Source organism: Paramormyrops kingsleyae, chromosome 24 (assembly GCF_048594095.1).
Source record: "Paramormyrops kingsleyae isolate MSU_618 chromosome 24, PKINGS_0.4, whole genome shotgun sequence".
In the NCBI taxonomy this organism is placed as follows: domain Eukaryota; kingdom Metazoa; phylum Chordata; class Actinopteri; order Osteoglossiformes; family Mormyridae; genus Paramormyrops; species Paramormyrops kingsleyae.
In genome coordinates, this window is record NC_132820.1 from 9,732,200 (window position 1) to 9,753,590 (window position 21,391).

At 47.7% G+C, this 21,391-nt stretch overlaps 2 protein-coding genes across 4 annotated transcripts in view; one reads left to right on the plus strand and one right to left on the minus strand.

Moving 5' to 3' along the window:
• LOC111860787 (rho GTPase-activating protein 7) overlaps positions 1-9,128 on the plus strand; it is a 40,003-nt gene extending 30,875 nt beyond the window's left edge. For both annotated transcript variants that reach the window (XM_023844792.2, XM_023844794.2), the window contains 9 exons: positions 706-873; positions 2,452-2,611; positions 2,948-3,146; positions 3,251-3,464; positions 5,061-5,178; positions 5,307-5,528; positions 6,285-6,502; positions 7,018-7,191; positions 8,038-9,128. In XM_023844792.2, the coding sequence (XP_023700560.2) occupies positions 706-873; positions 2,452-2,611; positions 2,948-3,146; positions 3,251-3,464; positions 5,061-5,178; positions 5,307-5,528; positions 6,285-6,502; positions 7,018-7,191; positions 8,038-8,146 (1,582 nt within the window). In that variant the 3' untranslated portion in view covers positions 8,147-9,128. The remainder of the gene's footprint in view (positions 1-705; positions 874-2,451; positions 2,612-2,947; positions 3,147-3,250; positions 3,465-5,060; positions 5,179-5,306; positions 5,529-6,284; positions 6,503-7,017; positions 7,192-8,037) is intronic.
• A 1,931-nt stretch (positions 9,129-11,059) lies between these two features.
• Positions 11,060-21,236, minus strand: rars1 (arginyl-tRNA synthetase 1). Of its 2 annotated transcripts, XM_023844795.2 has the most exons (15): positions 21,079-21,236; positions 20,488-20,622; positions 19,911-20,099; positions 19,508-19,616; positions 19,275-19,375; positions 19,066-19,187; positions 17,729-17,849; positions 17,286-17,415; positions 17,006-17,110; positions 16,168-16,346; positions 15,581-15,690; positions 15,396-15,501; positions 13,119-13,291; positions 12,499-12,746; positions 11,060-11,259 (listed from the first exon to the last, which is right to left on the minus strand). In XM_023844795.2, the coding sequence occupies exons 1-15, from the start codon at positions 21,121-21,123 to the stop codon at positions 11,150-11,152; spliced, it is 1,983 nt and encodes a 660-aa protein (XP_023700563.1). In that variant the 5' UTR covers positions 21,124-21,236; the 3' UTR covers positions 11,060-11,149. The 2 variants fall into 2 exon arrangements, with proteins under 2 accessions (XP_023700563.1, XP_023700564.1); XM_023844796.2 differs by lacking the exon at positions 20,488-20,622.
• Between the last annotated feature and the right edge of the window lie 155 nt (positions 21,237-21,391).

Genomic DNA, 21,391 nt, shown 5'->3' on the forward strand with positions numbered 1-21,391 from the left:
CCTAGAAGGAGTCCTTGTAGAAACAATGTTTTATTCACAAATGACAGAGGATGTTAGCGTGCTAACAAACCTTTAGAGGCTCAGAGTGACTGCTAAATTGTTTGCCTAACCTTGCGGATCTCTTGAACTTAACCTATCTGTAATGCAAGTTTTTGTTTAAGCAATTCAGGCTAATCGTTTCATCCTCTAGGGGAAATGTTTCCCAACCCGGTCCTTGTGGAGCCACAGACGGCCCACATCTTTGCTCCCTCCCAGCTCACTGCTCTAGGGTCTATTAGCCTCAGCTCATACCGGACCCCTAGCCAGACCACGACAATTTGTTTCATTGGTCTGCTGTCCAGTATTGTGCTATTCCCTGAGAGATGGGAGACAGCAAAAACATGGACTGGCTCAGGGGTCCCTGAGGACTGGCTTGAGAAACACTGATTTAAACTATTGGAAATATCAGTGGAATTCGTGAGTCACAGAAAGGAACAGAATATCCCAAAGTATGTGTTGTAAAAAAATAAGGGCTTATTCTGGAATGGTTAGAATGATAGGGGATTTGAGAACTTGGGATTTCCTCAGTAAGGGCCATGATCGCAGCTGTGGACCGAGGCAGACAGAGAGCGACTCCTTGGGCCATGACCGCGTAGATGAGTTTTTTGGTGCGACACCCAGCAGGTAGAAGGACCCTAACAAATCTGTGCCAAATTTATGTCTTAGGTGCCTTCACTGGTCCAGTGAGCAGAGTCTCCACCCAGAACTCTCCACATCAGTGGGGGTGGAGGGTCTGTCCGCCTCCCACGTCAACCTGCTACGGAAGATGTCTTTGCTCAAGCTCACCACCCTCATGGACAAATACTCTCCCGCCAGCAAGCAGGGCTGGAACTGGTGAGAGGGGGTTGGGTGGAACAGCCTAGCTTCTGGCAGCCTTTCAGTATGGGGGTGGGGGAGAGGGGGGGGGGGGTGGTCTCCCGAGACAGAATAGAGGATGTTATGAAATCAAAAAACAGAGCAGGGAGCCGTTTTCACAGGCAGGGAGAAAAAGAGCAGCCTTCAGCGGAAATGGCAGGGGAGATGATGTAGGGACCCTTATCCAACTGCGGACAAAAGCCTTCCAGCGAGTCCGCGAAGCGAGGTGGGTGTTTATAGCTAAGCTGATATTATGGGGAGACATCAGTGGCTGGCTTTATGGCCTGTGCTGGGGGGAGGGGATTAGGCCGTGAAAGCCTGGCTGCACCATAAAACAGACAGGCAATTAGGCATGGAAAGTGACCTGCTGCCACAAGCATTTTTTTGGCACCACGACCGGGTCCTGTAGTTCGGGGTGGGGGGGGGGGGAACAAACATCCATCAAGCACTGGGCTACTTCGAAATACCATATCAACATTTTTTAAACCGTTATTTTCCTTTTCCACTGCAGCCTGCATAACACGGTCTACCCATAATGGTCCGACATGACCGAGAAGTGCCAAGGTCTCACTGGAAATCAGTTGCCACTCATGTTAGCTGAATGCATTCCTTGTTGTTTATAATGACGTGTCGGGCCGCCGGCTCAAAACTCCAGCGTCCCTGTGGAATAATTATCGCCATGTTGGACATCATGCATTTCAGCCACAGACTGGGGCAAAAAGAAAAGAAAAATACATCTCCGAGAGCGAGCGGCCTGCAAAATTGACTTTCTGTGGGGAGCAATTGGGCTATTTGTTTTAGCAATCATTGAACTAACTACAAAAGAAATACAACTCCACTCCCTGTCCACATCTTCATTGATCGCTCGCTTCGGTATTCTGCTCCGTCCTCGTGCTCTGCGTCGTCTAATTTCAGTAAAGCAACGAGCCGTATGTGATGTAGTGAGAGCCTCGCCACAACTTGCTTCCCTAAATGAAAATAATCTGAAGCCCCAAAAATCTGGTTATTAACAGGCCGGGGAAAATCTCGATAGACAAGCGAGTCACATCGGATCATCCCTGGCACATTATTAAGCTATAGGAACGGGGTGAAAGTGGAGTTTTAACTGAACAGCCTAGCGCGATTTTCAGAATGGAAGCTTCGGGGCGAAATTGAAAAACTTCTGGATGGCGGTGTGATGGGAGAGAGGATGTGTCGCGTGAGGCTCTCGTGTCCTTTTCCGGGGGATTCGTTGATATCTCAGATCGGACGCCAGATCGTCGGCACAATATTCGCTGGATGTCAGCACACTTGATTCGGAGGAAAGATAATAGGAACAAGGGAGAGAAAATGGCTTTGAAGTTTCTGTGCCTCGAAATTTTAAGATAGAGACGGGGACTAATGGCTGCCCGCTTTTCAACATGTAAATGAGCAATTTTTTTAAGCTAACATTTAATTTAAAAGGTCCCTGAGGCCAAAAAAAACTGCCTCTTAACGAAGTGTTTGTGCTTTGATTTAGATTCAGTGGTTAAAGAGGGAAAAATAATATTCCCACAGTTATTTTCTTTCTACTTTCAGGACTGTCCCTAAGGTGATAAGAAAATCAAAGGCGACGGACCACAAGGAACGGAGGGTGTTCGGGGTGCCCCTGCTGGCGAGCGTGCAACGGGGTGGGGGCCCCCTCCCTTGGAGCATTCTCAAGGCCATGCAGTACCTGAGGACCCAGTGCCTCGACCAGGTGCCTTTCGCCCGGGTTTTCTCACTCGAGATTCTTGGGGAACCATTTTATCCTGAGAACGCGGTCGTCAGTGGAAAAATGATGTTTTCTGAAAGTTTGAGATTTCCCTGTCGAGCCCCGGAGCAAGTCCTTTAACCCCCATTTGTTCCCGGGACTGGCCGATACTGCTTTCTCAAAAAATTATGTGGCTTTATATAAAAGCACCTGCCCAATAAATAAAAGCTAAATGCAAATCGTATCTGGCCTTTCTTGTAACCATTATGGCACAAAGAGTCACTAACCCAACGAAGGCCACATTTCTCTGGCTTCATTTTCTCCTAAATCCGCTTTCCCCAGGTTGGTTTGTTCCGCAAGTCCGGAGTGAAGTCTCGGATCCAGTTCCTGCGGGAGATGGTGGAGGCAGACCCCGACGGCGTGAGCTACGAGGGCCAGTCCGCCTTCGACGTGGCGGACATGGTGAAGCAGTACTTCCGCGATCTCCCGGAGTCCATCTTCTCCAGCAAGCTCTGCGAGTCCTTCCTCCACATCTACCAGTGTAAGCGTGGAGAAGAGTCCAGGTGTCCCTTGCTAGATCTAACAAATGAATCTGATGTACTTCTTTGAGCCGGCGTCAAGCTCCTTTGCCTCTCGCACAAACAGATTTTCCCAAAGACCGACAGCTAGCCGCAACGCAGGCGGCCATCTTCCTCCTGCCGGATGAAAACAGGGAAGCCTTGCAGACTCTGCTCCTACTCCTCAGAGATGTAGTGGACTGGGTGGAGGAGAACCAGATGACCCCCACCAACATCGCTGTGTGTCTGGCTCCATCCCTGTTCCACCTTAACACTTTGAGGAGAGAGAATCCTACAAGCAGGTACCCAGGACTTAGTTATTATAGATTCTACATTTATTTGTCCAAAGTGACATATAAATGAGAAATGCTTGGGGTCAGTGAAGAAAGTCACCAATCATCCAACGATCCTGGAGCAGTTGGCCAATAGGGTCTTGCTCAAAGGCCCGGTTTTGATATAATAGCTCAGTCAGCCATGGGATTTGAACTCATTAGCCTTGCAGACATGATGACAGATACCACACCCATTGAGCGACACGACGCCACAGTTTGCGATAAAAGTTATTATAAATATGAATTACAGATACATAAACTTACATACTACCTAGTAAAGGTCACTCTTACATCGAACTTTTTGTATCTCATTACATATTTTACTGGTTTACATTAAATAAAATGTCAGCACCTTCTTCACAACAAAGAGGACCTTATCAAATAAAAAGTGAGTGAATTTCTTTCTAAGCTTTTGGGCATGGTTATTGGGTTAGCAGCTTATGTAAGGAAACAATTTTACATATGGCTTTAATTTCACACAGATAGTTTAATTTCACACAGGCAGAGATATTCTATCTATAATTAATTTCAGCTGGTTACAGAAAAACTGGAGTGAGTGGGGCGGGGGGGGAGGGGGGTGCTTCTTGACAGTGAGAATTTGTTCAATTTTTCAGAAGGTGTTCTTTGAACTTTGTTTTGAAGAGATAAAGAGTTCCGAGGGCCCAGGCTGGAGCCTCCTCTGGCTTCAAAGGCAGATCTATCCGAATGGCTTGGCCATGCCGTTTGTGGAACGTGCAAGCACTTATCTCCCCCGCTTCGTGTACCTTCACCAGGAGCGTCCTCTGATTCCCAAACGCCGGGCAGTGGCAGTACGATGAGGTCATGTGGAAGTGGACAGGGACACGTCGTATTCCGGCAAAGAGTACCCGCTAAAGCTTCCGGTTCACGGATAGAAAACAGTGTCAATCCAAAATGGAGGGGGTGCGGAGGGAGCAGAGGCAGGAAGTGACATCATATACACAAACATTTCCTCTGCATTGGTGGCATACTTGCAGATATAAATAGTGATTATTAATAGTTTTCATAATTACATAGACTTAATAGATTCGATATTTGTTACAGACAAGATTGTTTTAGCATTGGAGATATGTGACTCTTGCTATCATTTAATAGAGGTGAAAACAAACTGTCACACATCCTGTTTCAAGTTAGCATGTTATCCCGGTGTCAGCATGGCTAGATGTATCTGGATGGATGGATGGATGGATGGATGGATGGATGGGGTGCAGTGTATGGAATACATGCATGGGGGCTTGTCTGTGGATGACAGACGGGAAATGCAAAAACTGCATGGATCAATGGATGGAACTTCTGGATGGGTTTGCACTATTGTTGTACGTAAAGGGGGCAGTGTGTGGCTGAGTGGGTTAGGACACTGTACATTTGATCAGAGGGTTGTCAGTTCAAATCCCAGGGTTGGCAGAGTGACTTCATAGCTGGGTCCTGGAGCAAGGAGCTTCATCCCCAATTGCTGAAAAATGTAATAAATGGAACCTCTAGGTGTCGATACCAACAGAGGAGCAGCTTACGATCATTCTCATTTCTTGCGTTTTTTTCCCCCCACAGCAAGCTCAGTCACAGGAAATACAGTCTGGGTCGGCCAGACCAGAGGGACCTCAGCGAGAACCTGGCAGCCACGCAGGGTCTGGCACACATGATCTCGGAGTCACCACGCCTCTTCCAGGTACCAGGTGCCACCCAGCCAAGCACAACCATATACTGCAGAGCGTTTGACTTAATCCCTAGAATACGAGGCACTATATCTCATGTTCCAATGGATTGCTTATATTCTCTACCTTCTCCACAATACAGGTGCCAAAATGCTGGATGACACAGAATCAAGGCATGAGAGACGAGGACGGCGTACATCTGGACTGGGGCCTGAACTTCCCGGCCTTTTCCAGCGAGGAGGATGAGGACAAACGGGCCCAGCTGGACCTGTCCATCCAGAACGCGCTGAGGGAAGCCAGGGAGAGGTTCAGAAGCTGGACGCCGTGCTCGACCTCGGACCACGTGGACGTGGCTTTTAAAAAGGTGCGGATAGATCCTCCACCATTTCGTACCTGAAGGTAACTCCCCTGTAGGAGGACAAACAGACCATTAAAAACAAAGTGGTTTAAATTTAATACAACTAATTTCTGCACAACTGTATTTTTACCTAGTCTCCATGCCTGTGGGTTAACTGTGCTGTTTGGCTGAACAGAGCAGGAATTACAGGACAGCACAAGACCAGTCAGTTTCCTGTGTTGTACGCAGAGAGAGATACATATACACAGTATAGTGGGCGGGACCCAAAAAAATGAGGAACATAATTGGATTGGTCTGGGTTGGGGGCCCACAATCCCTAGCAGCCCCCCTGATAACGTGCAGCTTGGGTGTAGTTTTGGGAGGACATGGATGGGCGGGATGGGTGGGAGATGCAGCCTTTCATGCTCAGAGGCTGTTTGGTTATGTGCGAGTGGGGACCACTGGAGGTGCTGTACTCATCCCAGTCACCTATAGTATTTCACTGCTTTATGTGGCCCCCGAGGGTTAAATGTTGAATGTAATACTTGCTGCAACGGCCCTATTTTGTATAATTTCTAAAATAATATTATTAGGAGTGTAGATACATGACTAGGATTGTGTCATAGCCACTAAAGAGGGGCCGACCTTATAATTAGCCAATGATATGTATTGACTTGTGAGTGACAGAGGCGGGGCACTCTGTGGGCCAATCAGCTTTCAACACAGGCCATTGTACATACTCATGCCTGTTAATAAGCAAATGCAAACGTGCCATGCTGGCAGGTGAAGGACGGCCACGCCCTGCGGCTCTGGAAGGCCTCGGCGGAAGTGGATGCCCTCCCGGCTGAGGTCTCACAGCGGCTGCTCCGCCGACGCGAGCTCTGGGACAGGGATCTGCACAGCTCGCGGGTGGTGGAGGCACTGGGGACCAGCGCTGAGGTGTACCACTACGTCCAATATGGCGTGGGACGGCGGCCCCTACAAGAGCACCTGCTGCTCAGGTAAAACGTAGCCCAACGGGACTTAACGAGGCTCGTTAGTGCACAGCGGCTGCATGGCAACGGGTTAATTTCTCCGCGGTCACGGAATGACACAGTGGCGTGGGCGTCTGGAAGGCATCGCGCCGAACACAGCGCCTGCAAGCCAGCGGGAAGCGTCGGCAAAACCGGGCCCCCCCCGACAGCCTGTCACCGCAGAGAATATGGCGCCTTTAAGATAATTATCTCCACAGCACAATAAAACTGCAAACTGGCGACAGATGGCACTGACAGGCAGGAAATTTAATGGAACATGAAAAGATGTTCATGTGGACGGCGACGGTAGCTGGATGAGATGCTTTATGGGTTACATTGCGGCTCAGACATAAAGTTCTACATTTAGGAAAAGCTTTGTTGGGCATGTTCTCCATGGTAATAAACCACACGCGTGTCATGTGTGTCACAGCTGGTGACCCCCCCCCCCCCACCCTCATCTTTAATGAGCAGGGCATTACAAACCTTTCTAATTTCTGTCCCAGGACCTGGCACCACGAGTCCACCACGGGGACTTTCATCCTGGCCGCCGTTTCCACCGAGCGCCCGGACGTCCCCATCGATGCCGTGAGGGCCGAGGTGTTCAGCTGCGTCCACCTGCTGGAACCCGTGGGGGCCAAGAGGACACGGCTGACCCACGTTTGCCGAGAGGACACCCGGTGAGCAGAAGGGGCCGCCACGGCATTAGCCATTAGCCGTTAGCCTCATGAGAGAGAGCCCCTACAGCATTAGCCATCGGCTACACGAGTGGAGAAAGCCACCACGGCATTAGCTGTTAGCCTCATGAGCGGAGAGGGCCATCACGGTGTTAGCCATTAGCCTAATGATCGGAGAGGGCCACCAAGGGGTTAGCCATTAGCCACATTATCAGAGAGGGCCATCACAGTGTTAGCCATTAGCTTCATGAGCAGAGAGATCCACCATGGCATTAGCCATTAGCCTCATTATCGGAGAGGGCCACCATAGTGTTAGCCGTTAGCCTAATGAATGGATAGGGCCACCAAGAGGTTACCAATGCCGTTACCATTATCACCTAGAATATGTCCTGCAAACAACTCCACGCATAAAGCGTGATCCCCAACTTGTTCTGCGTGTTGATGAGGGTTTAGCTCCACAAAGATGTATGCACCTGCGATAAACAGGCATCCAGAATCACAGCAGCCATCTACTGAATGTCGGATGGATGGAGAATAGAATGAAGACCAGATCCCTCACTCTAGTAAAGCTGAAGCCGTTTCCTTTCTTTATTCATTTGGAACTTTCCTTGTCATAAGCATGAAAGGGAAGATTTATGGTGTTTTTGTTTTCTGACTTCAGTTGATTCTGGCTTATATGCTGAAGTACTGAGTAGTTTCTTATTTACATATAATGTTTTTTGTTTAGTTGGAAGTTATTATAAATGCGTTTTGGCTGCCCAAACAGGAGTATTTTACATGTGCTCAGCTGGGCTCACCGACTGTCCTTTTTCCGTTCACCGTTAAAGTGTCATTTCCTGTTACACATAGGGGGCGCTCGCCGGAATGGCACAACAAAGTGTGGGGACACCGGTTGTCGTCCGAGATTACGGCCATAAGGGACTCTTTCAAGGACGACTCAGCCAACACCAAGACATGAGCAAGGCCCCGACCCTCCCCAGTGCCGCCCCGACCCTCCCCAGTGCCGCCCCATCCCACCCCGTGTTCCCCACTTACGGATCTTCCCAGCGTATTTGCATGAAGAGAGAAAAATGGAAATTCAACGTTTTCCCAAGACCTGCAACTGAAGCTATTTATGTAACTTTTAAAGACAAGGTACAATTTTGCCTGTGGACAAAAATGGAGCCTTTTGGGGGCGCCAGAGGGCTTGCTGCTGGCAGAGGCTGAGTACCGACGTGTGTCACCCCATTTAAATTCCTCCTCCAAAGACCTTCTGCGGTGGTGCGTTGCCTTTAATGTCAGCTTCAAAAACGGCTCGCGTGAGTCCCTGCTGGGCCCTTTACATCCAAACTTACCTCTCTGAGGTCTTTACACCCGGGAAGGTCTTCGCACATGGCTTTAACAAAGGATACGTCCTAAAACAAAGCCAGCTCTTTTATGTAGCTGGAAGGTTCGTTTTGTATGATAGCACTCATAATGTAACACTTGATACATCTGCATTGGTAGGAACGTTCGGGAGCAGAATGCGTATGACTGGAAGGTTGTGTTTTCGAATCCCAAGGTCAGGAGAGCGATTTTTCAGTCGAGCCCCTGAGAAAGGCCCTTAAACCCCAATTGCTCCAGGGCCTATCTGACCCTGCTTCCTCAGAAATGTGCCACTGTGGATAAAAGCATCTGCCAAACAAATGTAGATATTCTACTTTGAGTTCTAAAACCTACCATTTCCTGTCTATCTTGATATGCCAAAACAAATGTGTTCCTCTGAACAAAATATTAATAAATTCATTTATATTTCTGTATATATATTTCAAAATGCAGTCTATTGTTATAAATGTCCTATTAAATGCCTTTTGAAGATAACTTAACAAATATATTAAAATACAATTAAGAGTTTTATTAAAATATTATACAGCAATCAGAAAGGTTTAACATTTTTTATATTAAAGATGTACTGAAAATTATGCTGCCTGGTTTGTCATTTTATAATCATCATCATAACCTTCTTGTTGCTTCAGACAAATGAAAAATGTCCATTGATCTCATGGCCATCTATGAATTAAAAAAATCCTGACCTCCGGTGGAAGATCAGACCTACACAAGCCATCAGAGCACTTCATTATCGATGCTGCAGGCTTCCAGCTACCGTCGCATAGCTCAGCTCAACACCTGACTGCCTAGTGCTTAACATAAAGGCCTTAACGCATCAACGCTCCAAATATTTGGCAAAGACAAACGGCCCATGACAAATCCACAGCTCATTTACAGGAGCTGGACTCCCTCAGTCGTGCCAGGACTCCACACTGCACACTACACTGCACAGGACCTACTCCTAAGGTATTTAGTGTAAATGCCAAAATGTGGCAGTCCCGAGGGGTGGGGGGGCTGGAAATGTTATTGACATTGTTAGACACAAATGTCCATGAACACACTACTTCAGTGATGTTTTGTTTTATGGTAGAATTACATAAAATTCTGCCCTCAGAGCCACGTCCGCACCAGGCTTAGAGGGTGGACACTTGTGACTTTTGTTCCAATACGTAGTGCCACGGTATTCGTGTGTGTGTGTGTGTGTGTGTGTCGAGTGTGGCTCAGTGGGTTGGAATAGTGTGTCTGTGCTCCGAAGGTCACCGGTCAAAATCCCGTGGCCAGCAGAGCGATTCTACCGTTGGACCCTTGAACAAGGCCCTTAAACACTAATTACTCCAGGGACAGGCTGACCCTCAAAAAGTACATTCGCTTTGGATAAAGCCATCTATTAAACAAACATAAAGTAACACACGGATATGAGTGATCAAGAGCAGGTACAAAGCTTTTTTTTATATAAATATGGCAAAATAACCATAATGATTTAAAAAATTATATTGTAGAAGACACACAAGGAAGGAAAACAAAAACAACTGTGAATCAGAGACCAGGGGAGAAATACGGAATGCTGGCATCTGTTCCTTAAACTGGATTCATCCTGACCACCAGATATGAGGTTTCAAATCTCCACCCTTGACGTAAACCCCTGAACACACACTAACTGCACCTCCCACTAAACTCTCTGTCTCCCAGTAACCGATCCACTCAGGTGAGCTCGTGTTGCCCAGGAGTCAGTGGATGAAAATGGGCCATTTGGCTCGGCCCGTCTTTCTGAAAACTGCCGTCACCCCTGGTGTTGACTGTGGCTCACCGTCCATGTCACCTAAACCAAAGAAGCGGAAATAAAAACCGCACCGAGCGAGACACTTGTACTCGGGGCAGCCAGTGGCTTAAATTCATTTGCAGGGCAGTCCCCCTTCTCCCCAATCTCTAATTTACTTCTCCAGACCAATAACAGCATCTCCCAGCCTGCAGTTAATCATGCATCGGTAAAATACGCAGTGGCCCGTTAAGTGACATTAATCTATTAATCATCCCGCTGATTGCCAGCCGAGACCTCTATTACTCACTGCCGGCCAGTTCACCCCGGAGTCCTTGGGTTTAAGCAAAGAGCAATCGATGAAAATAAAAACCCCCTTCACTCCCCCCTCATCCTCCACCACTTCTGAGTAACTGGGAGAAATGGTGGAGCAAACATGGCGACGCCCTGTGGTGTAAAGAGCAAACAAACAATCAAGCCGAAAGAAATTCTTTCACAAGACGAAATTTGGCCGAAGGCCGGAGTAACGACGGAATGCATCAAGGTTGAAATTCGGTTAAAATAATATTATCAATAAGTCAAGAACTTTCATCTTTAAAGGGCTTTTAAACTCCCTTCCACAGTCATGGGGAGCGGAAAGCTCCCCCAACTGACTCGCGTCAAGCCGAAATAAAGTCCGACGTAAAACGTAAAGGTCGTCTCAGCCGCGCTGCAAACCTGGAAAGAACCGTGACGTTTATATGGCGAATGAGGAGCGGGGAGTCAAGGTTTTCTTTTGTATTTATATATTTTTTTACAGCCAGTCCCATTTATTTGGTTTTTGACGGTAAGACACGAGGCGACCCGCAGGGGGGGTGGTCACATCCTCTGGACGGGCGTGAGCCCGAGTATGTCGAAGCCCTTGGCCATGACGGCAGCCGTGGCCTCACACAGCAGCATCCTCCACATGTTGACTTTGACGACCTCCCCTGGACAGAGGAACATGGAACGGGTCAACACACGGGACACCTGCAAAGCTGAGTTAACCAACCACTTAGGAGACGCTTCATCAGGTTACCACTTCATTGGCTTCCTTGGCTCATTAGCCAACCACAACGCAGCTAGTTAATTCTTCAAGGGTCTGATGTTATGACGCCAAGCCATTACCCCACACAGGGGGAGGACACTGTTCATTAACATTTTTAACGTTTAAACTCAAAGATTCCTTGTTGAAACCTTAACTGGTGTCATTAATCAATCAATCAATCATTACCTTGTTAACCTGAAAAACCAAAAGCATTAAACAGCATTCTCTCCCATTCCTAATTACACAGAAACACTCACAAACTGTAAGGGTAAAGTATCAAAGCCCACATGTAAGGCACCAAGCCCAAAAACCTGGAACAGTAACAGGTACTTCAGTATCACAATGAAATTTTATAGGCTTATAATACATTTAAGGCACTTAGTCGGCTTCTGTGTTTAACAGAACCAGTGATTCAACGCACGAGTGAGAAGTAGGGCATCTGGCCAAGACCCACGTTTTAGGCTGCGCTGTTTATTAAAACCCATACTGGAGACCCAACTTATGAAGAGTAATGCTTGTAAGCAAAGTAAATAAATAGCCAAGAGCATCAAACATGGCTGTACCTCATGGTAGAGCATAGCTGCCCTCGGCGGTGGTACAGTTACTGACTGTGCCTCATAGACCATGTTTTGCAGACATACGGACATCATTCCTTTTAAATAGGAAATGTGTAATATCGTAAATTATTCTGATTAAAAGCTTATTTAAGAACCTTCTGATGGTATTCAAGAATCACTGCAGTGTGTCTAATGAATCTGCAGGGTTCCTGGGCGATGTGCCGCATTCATGAAGGCGGATTCACTCCAGGGGAGTGCTGACGACTTGCGGAAAGCCTCCGACGCGTCCCTATGGGGACGAGACTGCCGTATGTCATCTTGTCGGTATATCGATAACTTTTAAACAGTCCGGGACGGGAATTGTTACACTGTCAGAAAGAAATACAGCCGTAGACATTGCCACTGCCAGTTCCCAGGACAAAAATCATCTCCAGAGATTACGCAACAGACGAGTACGGGATAGAGAACTGCCTGAAGGACAGTGAGTAAGTGAACAGTGTAAGACTCTAGCCTTGGGCTATAGCTGAACATGGCTGCAAGACCCCTGAGCAGTTCCGCTCAGGCCGTAGCAGTACTAAACGCACCTGTCTGCCGGTCCTTCTCCACGCAGTAACAGCTGTCGTAGAACTCCGTGAAGGTGGTGGCCAGCTCGTATAGGTAGTCGCACAACGTGTGCAGCAACAGGTCTTCCAGGATCTTGCGCAGGATCTCCGGGAAGCGCAGGATGCACTTGCCCAGCTTCCACTCCTTCTCGTGGTCCAGCAGCACCTGCGTGGTCTCCGCTGCCCGCCGAAGTGCCTCTTCGTCGATGTTGGCCAGGCGCGTGATGGACCTGGTTGGGCGGTAAGAGGAAAAAAGCCGTTAACTGCTAGCACTCATGGGTGATAGAGGCACTCGCAATATGGGGCAGGGAATCGACAAGGAGCTCGTAAAGGACGGTCTTCTCTCATATTTTCAGCCTTCCTGACACTCCCTCCACCCCTTACCTGAACCCCAGCCCAGGGGAGTCATCGACAGCCGAGATTCATGTGGGAAAACAGCGAGGAAACCTGCTGGGAGCGTTATTGACCAAGAGCAGGTCACTTGTCTGAGACCCGGTTTCAGACATCCCCCACGTTTGCACCCCCGCTGGAGCGATCGATGGCAGCTGGGCGCGGTTGTTTTCATGCCATGCCCAAATCGATGCAGATGCCGGGCGACTCACCTGATCCGGGTATAGGCGTACAGCAGGTATGCGGCCGTGTTGCCCCGGTCGTCCAGCATTTTGTCGAAGGAGAACACGTAGTCGTTGATGCGGTTGTGTGACAGGTCGGCATACTTGATGCAGCCGAAGGCCACCGATCGCTGCGCCTTCGTCAGCTCGTCGGGGGTCAGAACCTGCGGCAAACGAGTGTCACGCGCATGCAGGGGACAACCTCAGAAGGGACAAAATCCACCAGAGGCCCAGACAGAGGACATTATTCACCCCAAGCACGAAGCAGAAACCTCTAAACATCTCAAAGACACAAGAAACCAAGATTCAACAGACACCTTTCAAAATAACCCAAAATCTCCTCAAATCCCCCTTTTCCCTTCCTACCAGGGGGAAGATTACTACTGTCAGCTCTCTTTAGACTTATCATCTTTGCTTGCACCTTCACTGAAAGCCACCTTGACCACAACCTGGTCGTCCTTCTCCCGGGGTTTAAACCAGATAGCCACCACATTGCAGCCTGCCTGCTTCACCCTGGAGACCACCATAATTCTGACCTGGGCCCAAGGCCAGTGTAAACTACTCCCTGTGTTGACCCAGCTAAGAGCGGTAAGTCACCCAGCTTGTTTCACTCATAAGGTTCTGCCGTTTCGCTCTATTCATTAATCCTTATTGCCGGACTGGTTGTTTTTCTGACCCAGGTGACACGTGCCGGGGCTCCAACCAGCTGCAACACCACTGTTTGGAAGAAAGCAAGAAAACATTTAAGACTAAGCCTAAAAGTGGCTCCACGCGACAACACTAGTTAAAGTGATTATCCAGCGGGTAGCGGCGTGATTACACGCCCGCTAACTTTTCTGCATAATTTAATGCAACACGTGTAACTTCCAATATCCTTGACGATGACAGGCTTAGCGGGCCGAGCTTGCTGCCCCAGCTGCAAGCCTCTCTGCTCCGCCCTGGCGGCGAGCGAGATCTCGGGAAGAATCGAGGAAGGATGGTTTGGAGCTCCTGAGGAGGCTAAATCCCCGTCGGACGTCGGAGCCTCTGAACGAAAATGGCTTCAGGCGGCCCAGCTGCAAACAGCAGGCATTGATGAGATGTGGCCCCAACATAATCTACTCAATCTGCACCTCATGCGGATGGGGGGGGGGGGGGGGGGGCCAGCAGGAGAGCTTACCCCCGTTTTCCATACTTGCTGCCAAACTAACATATCACCATTATTCAGGGGATAATAGTTATTAATGAGCTCATTAAATCAGTTATACCAAATAAATCAGCTGTTACAAATAATATATACAAATATAATTATACAGAGCTCCAGACCAGACAAAATCTTCTGTCGGTGGATATTACGCTAATTACAAATTAGCTGTAAGCTATGGTTATTGACTGAAGAACATCACACAGTTGAAGAATCACTCAATTTTCGGGTCTTTCGCAGCACGGAACGTAAATAAGCATCGGACTGGAGACTGGCTGGGAAGTGGGCTTGTCTGAGAAAATGCTTCTGCAAAGTTCATTCTTATCCTCCTACGCAAAAGCAAATATCAAGCTTAAAGTCGGGCACAGAGCTGAAATACTGACCGCTGGACTCACTGAGATTGGGAGGATGGTCATTAACGCAAAACGGAAACAAACTAGGAGCGTGGAGAGACGCGAGAGTAAATATGGCGGACCGCCAATACCGAGCCCCGTCGCTATAGTAATCGCTTAGGACTCATGAGAGTTCATGACACGGTAGGCCAAACGAAGGCCTTCGTCTGCACACCCGCTCCTTCCGAGAGGTGCGTTTCGGTTTGGGTCTCGGCTAACGCTAATCTCCTTCCCGTGATCACTCTATTTGCTGAAGATTTTCAGGGTGCACCCATCACGCTGAATGAGAACGCACTCGGGGCGCTCCTGAATCTTTAAAACTGTATTTACAGCCAAATTAACATTTTAATTTTTCAAGTTCGTGTATAAATAATACCACTGTGAGCCATCTGCAGAAGCAGATTCCGTTGTTAAAAGCTATTACTCTATTCCTCTTCTCCTCCGTGGCTCTATTCTTCCTCGTTCCATGACATTCAAAGCTTGGGGCATCTAATGTGAAAAATGGTTGAGTCTAACATGGACGCCGGGCCAGTCAATCCAATAGCCAAGACAGGTGGCCACTAAGGGCACTATCTTCTGGCGGGGGGGGGGGGTGAATCAAGAAACCAACTTCACACTTTGCCTGAGACAGGAAGAGCCATCGCTACTGCATGGGCGAGTAGGACGTGTCGTTCACAGGCATCCCAAACCAACCTTGTCCCTCTCTTTCTCCTTCAGCTTGTCCATGGACCTCCTCAGGCCTTCATCCAGCAGGTCCATCAGCCTCACTGTGTCGCCAGACCGCGTCTTGAACTTCTTCCTGGAGGAAGAAGACCGTTAGCACGTTAGCACGTTAGCAAGGCGTGGGATGGGAGCCTCCTGGATGTCTGCATACTCACTTGTCCTCTCCCAGCACCACCCCGAAGCCAGCATGCTCCACCCGGGTCACCTTGGGGTCGTACCAGCCTATCATCTGGCCGGCAGCAAAGATGACCTGGAAGTGGCCCGCCTGAAAGGCAACACACACACTGTCTATCACCACAATAAGTCCTTTGTATAAGCTGATCTTCCTCACAGTCTTAACAATGCGAATAGACACATAAACACACAAAAGTAGCCAACGTCCCCCCTCCCCCAATCAGAATTATAAAGCTTAAATTATAAGGACAGGGTTGTTTTTTTCTGGTTTTTCATATCAATGACATTATGCAGTCTGGATTGTGTCACTGTGAAATTCACTCAATTACACAGAGGCTGTCCCAGCCAGATGGGTTATGGACTTTACCATCCCTGATGCACGTCCTCCAGAGAAAAGAAAAAAAAAAACACACAGTAAGAAGCTCTAATGATTTTTCACACTGCCGGCTCACTCAGCAAAGCCCAGTTACACCTCTGCTCCTAAATGTCAAGGAGGCGCGTTAAATCCACAACGATCTGCATTTCAGGAGGACGTGGGCCCCCCGAGTCCCTGCAGGCCGATCGTCACCTGGCCGCTGTCGGTGACGTAGATGATGATGTCAGCCTTCTCGCCGAACAGCCTCTGCTTCAAAGCCGCCAGGTCCGAGGTGTCGTAGGTGTACCCGCCGTCCGACTTCACCACCGTCAGGGGGATGGACTGACCCGGTGGGAACACAATCTTACGCCCTTCGTCGAGCTGCACCAGCCCTGCGGGCGAGAGGGGAGAGCCATTTCTTAAGCAACACTGCCCCCTGCTGGCCCCCCTTTGTAAATCAGGCTTATTCTAACACAAAAAGTCTTGAAGCGCTTGCTTGATTCCGTAAAAAACTGCTACTTATTTGGCTTTATAACAAAAACAATTACTTTATTTGGTCACAAAAATATATCACATTAGAAACAACCAGTAGTTTTAAGAAAAACATTAGCTTCAAGTAGTAAGAAACAAACCCAAATTACAGCTCTGAATGAGCGGTTCCGAGTTAAAAAGTTAAATCGACAAGCAGTCACATTGGGTGCTTTTTAATTAGTAACACCTTCGCAATAACATAAAACACCAAACATTTGTATCCCTTTGGGAGCCAATGACTACGATAGCAATTAACAGAACTAAATGAGTCAGTCAAAAAAAATTATGACACTTAAAAGGAAAATGTCTGTGCAGAAGATGTGTAGATGTTACACATCGCTTGTCAATGGGCTTTTGTTATGAGACCAATAAATTCGCAACATTGTTGCAGACCCACACTTCCCCAGACTTTCAGTGAGCGCTGTAATGCTTGATGTGTAACGGTTTCACATCAAAGAATTTGTGACTCAGTAGAGAGTAAATACCATGATAACCATGATAATATTACTGATAAACAAACCTCGCTCTTCAAATTCTTTGACTACATCTGTCATCCTATCCTGGTAATACGATTCCCCTCGCTCGATTATCTTAATGTCCAAACAGTCGTAGATCTTCTGAAATTCTGTGAAAGGGAGAGAGAATGATAAACTTAAAGGAAGAGAGTCACACTCTTACTTATACCAATAAGCTACGTGGCTTAAAACAAACTTGTGTGCATAAAGTGATACTGAGTCATCAGTTAATAACACTGGGGTAAAGCCCCCCCCCCCCCCCCCCGACCCCACCCAGCTGCTCACCCATCCTGGATACGTCGCAAATGAGGTTCCAGGCCTTGATGAACTCCGGCTCCTTGCTCTGCAGCCTCACCACACACTGATAAGCCTTCTTCTTGAATTCCTCATCCTCGTCGAATCGCTTCTTGGATTCCTGCGTGCAGGACAGGGGAATTAAAAACAAACAAACAAACAATATCACTATGGGTTCAACTCCAGGTCTCCCAGTAACACCCTGAACCCCTGTGGCTCTTCCTCTATGCCAGCACTAACTACCAATATATCCCAGCAAATATACACTGTTCACCAAAACACACTGCCGCTCACTACTCACTATCGCCCCCTAGTGAATACATGAATAACTCCTTGAATTAGTTCATTCTGAATATAGCCAGCACGGATTACGTTTCCGTACTTAGCTGGCCAGGGTTGGGTGGGGGGTGGTGTTCAGGATAAAGGCCACTCACTTTGTAGAAGGCCTGGAGGTCGCCGATGGGGGGGGACACCGTGAGGTAATTGGGGAACTTGTCCTGCAGGTGTGCGATGAGCATGCCGAACTGGGTCCCCCAGTCACCCACGTGGTTCAACCTGACACACAAAACAAACCATGTGACAATGAGCCCTTCTGTACACGCCTAGGCAGGAGTTTCACATCTGCTCCCAGCTTTTAGAGCTAACAATGGTTAAGGGACTGCACGTCTGAGGTTGTTGGTTCGAATCCTGGGGGCTCCTGTCATGCCCTCAGCTAAGATCCTGAACCTCAGTTTATTTAACGAAGTGTCCAGTGGCATAAGCCTATAAACTGCACAAATCAATACAAGCAGTCCCCGAGATAAAAACGTCTGAATTACGGACAACTTGCTATTACGAATGGAATACCATAAAGTCTATTATATTGAAAATTTGGGTTAAACACAATGGTTCGTGATAAGCACACAGAGGACTTTCTGATGCTCGTGAAAAAATAGCACAGCTTCAGCAGCTTGCCGACTTAAGGTACAATAATTAATGTAGTTACCTTCATTACTGTACAATAATAATTATTATTATCCAACAATTTTCTGAAACCGCTTCAGGGTCATGGGGGGTCCAAAACCTATCCCAAAGTCTACTGCCGCAAGGCAGGGAATAACCCTGGATGGGGCGCCAACCCATCGCAGGGCACATTCACACACCATTCACTCACCCACGCACACCTACCGTGGTGTAGGTGTGAGTGAATTTGGCAACTCCAATTAATCTCAGTATGTTTTTGAGCTGTGGACGGAAACCGGAGTACCCGGAGGAAACCCCACTATGACACAGGGAGAACGTGCAAACTCCATACACATGGAGCTGGGCCAGAGGCTTCTGGTCCCAGATGCGTGAGGCAACAGTGCTAACCACTGCGCACTGCTAACCACTGCGCACTGCTAACCACTGCGCACTGCTAACCACTGCGCACTGCTAACAACTGCGCACTGCTAACAACTGCGCAGCCTTTTATTATTATGCACTGTATTATTTTTCCAACCCATCGACAAATATGACTTAAAGATTTACTTATGGAGCCGATCTCGTGCATAACCCAGGGACTGCCTGTACTTAAGATGAAATTCAATGAGCCACTTTAATACTAGATAAACCGATCAAAAACATCAAATCTTTCTCATGTCTCTGTTCACAGTGTACTCCTCATAACAATATATTCTGGACCCTAAAAGTCATTTAAAGAGACCAACCAGTCTCATAAAGGATGTCATAGATCTTGCAGTCATATTGGGTATGACTTTGGGTAGACGGGAGCCAATCCTGACATACTGACCTCAAAACATCATACCCCAGGAACTCAAAGAGCCGACACATGCTGTCTCCAATGATGGTGGAGCGAAGGTGACCGACGTGCATCTCTTTAGCTATGTTGGGTGACGAGAAGTCCACCACCACCTAGGAACAGCACCCAAGGAGTCTTCCATCCATTAACCAAATCACATTGATCAGTAGTTGGTAACAGTTAAAGGAGGTTTACAGTACCCTCTTCCTGGACTGCAGCGGCGGAGGCTGGACGCCATTGATCAGCAGGTTTGTCAATAACTTTGACACAAAGGGCTTCTTGAGGTGAACGTTGATGAATCCTTCAATTAAAATGCATTTTCAGAATATTTTTTTAACCTTCCACTGGGCACAATTCCACAGTCAAGGTTCATATTTCTCTTAAGACTCCATACAAGTATCTATACAATTATAAGCAACAGATTAAAACAAACCTGGTCCAGCAATCTCTGTCTTCTGGATCATTTCATTGTCTGGAATGTTTTGAACAATTCTCTCGGCGATCTCCCTCGGGCTGACCTTCAGTCCCCTGGACTTCATCATCTGTACCAAGGCATCTCTGTTAACACCCATCCCAATCTTTCAAGCCAATCTTAATGTGTAAATATACTGTATATAGAATTGAGTTTATAAAAACAAGCAAATTCACAATAGATTTGGTAAGCAACATGTGGCCATATAAGATGGGCCATAATTAGCCAATGGTACGTTTTGGATCTGTCAGTGACAGAGGAGGGGGGCGCTCCAGCCAATCAGCTTTCAGTTGTGGTCATTGCCCCTGTGACCCCACCCATGTCACATTCCTCCAGCCCCTCTCCTAGCCCCGCCCACTCTGACCTGAGCCATAGCCATGGCACTGTTACACTGGTAATCCCCAAATTTGGCCTGCTGATTGGGTGTGACAGACAGCGGAGGGCTCTCCAGGTCTGGGTAGGCAGCTTGGATGGCGTCCCCAAAGATCTCCTGCAGACGCTGGTTGATGTTGGTCATGTTTTTGCTGCACTGGCTCCTCTCCTCCCGTAGGCTCTGCCCAATGTAACACACAGGTCAACCCATCATAACACTGTTCACACACCTCCCCAACACACCCTGATTCACTACCCACTTACAGAGCTAGATATTTAAATATGAGCATAAACATCTACAGCTGTGAATCAGTTTGTTACAGGCGGGTGCTTAAATGTATTAGGCTGAGCAGTGAGATTAAAGATGGAAGAATCATGCACTTTTTCCATCTAAACCCCAAACGATTCTAGATGGGGGGGGGGGGGGGTCAGTAGTGTCAGCCTGAGTGACAGCAAAGTCACGTGATCGCCACACGTCTCCCCCTCTAAGGGCCGAATGCCTGCGCATCCTGCCGTGAACAATGGTTTCGCTTTTCGGGGCGTCGGGAAAGCAGGTGAAGGTCTCCTACTCTCTTGAGGATATTCAGGCGATACTTCAGCTTCGCGTTTTCCTCCCTCAGCTCATCAAGCTGCGACGAGGTGACCAGAGCCTCCGGGTTCTTCAGTTTCTCTATTTCGTCCGACAGACATTTTATTTCCCTTTCCTGGGAAAACACGGACGTTGTATATAAAATCTAAAACTAGCTCACGGTCGTATAAGTACTTGCAAACTTCCATGCATAATGTTTGAATAGCCTACAGTCAGTCTATCAGCTTCTGCACGTAACTTACGCTTTAAAGGGAATAGGACATACATATTTCAGTACCATTTGTTTATGGATGAACAGTTTACTGTAAATAAAAAGACAACTTTCCAGTAAAGTTGCCTGTACAAAATCCTCATTAATATACATGTCTGTGTCCGCAAAGGCTATGAATATCGAATAATTTTCGCCAACTGAGATTAGTTTTACTGGCGACATCTTAACTTTAGAGGAAGAATGCGAGGGGACTGAGGGATTTTAACGCGTTGCATCAGCACATAGAAACACATGGAGCAGCAAGGCGTCGGGCACACGGAGCCGGCCCAGCTTTATCATCACCGGTAAAAATAAACCTACCTGTCTCTGGATCCGAGACGTGTACTCAGCCACCGGGTCTCCCATTTTCCTCTAAAATAACCGCACTTAGTTCTGCCACAAAGTGTAAAGAAGCGTCACCTGACCAGCCGCTTTACTTTCTCTTTCCCCTGAACCGGCCGTCAAGGAAACAGGAATAAAGAGGCGCAACCCGCACCTGCTGCCTCACTGATTATTTGTACCGCGCCCCCTGGAGGCAGGAGTACAAAATGTGTCACTGTACAAAATATGCTGGCTTCAAATGTACAATTCAAGAAAGATGTTTTACATTAAATTGTTTTGATTGCATTTAAAT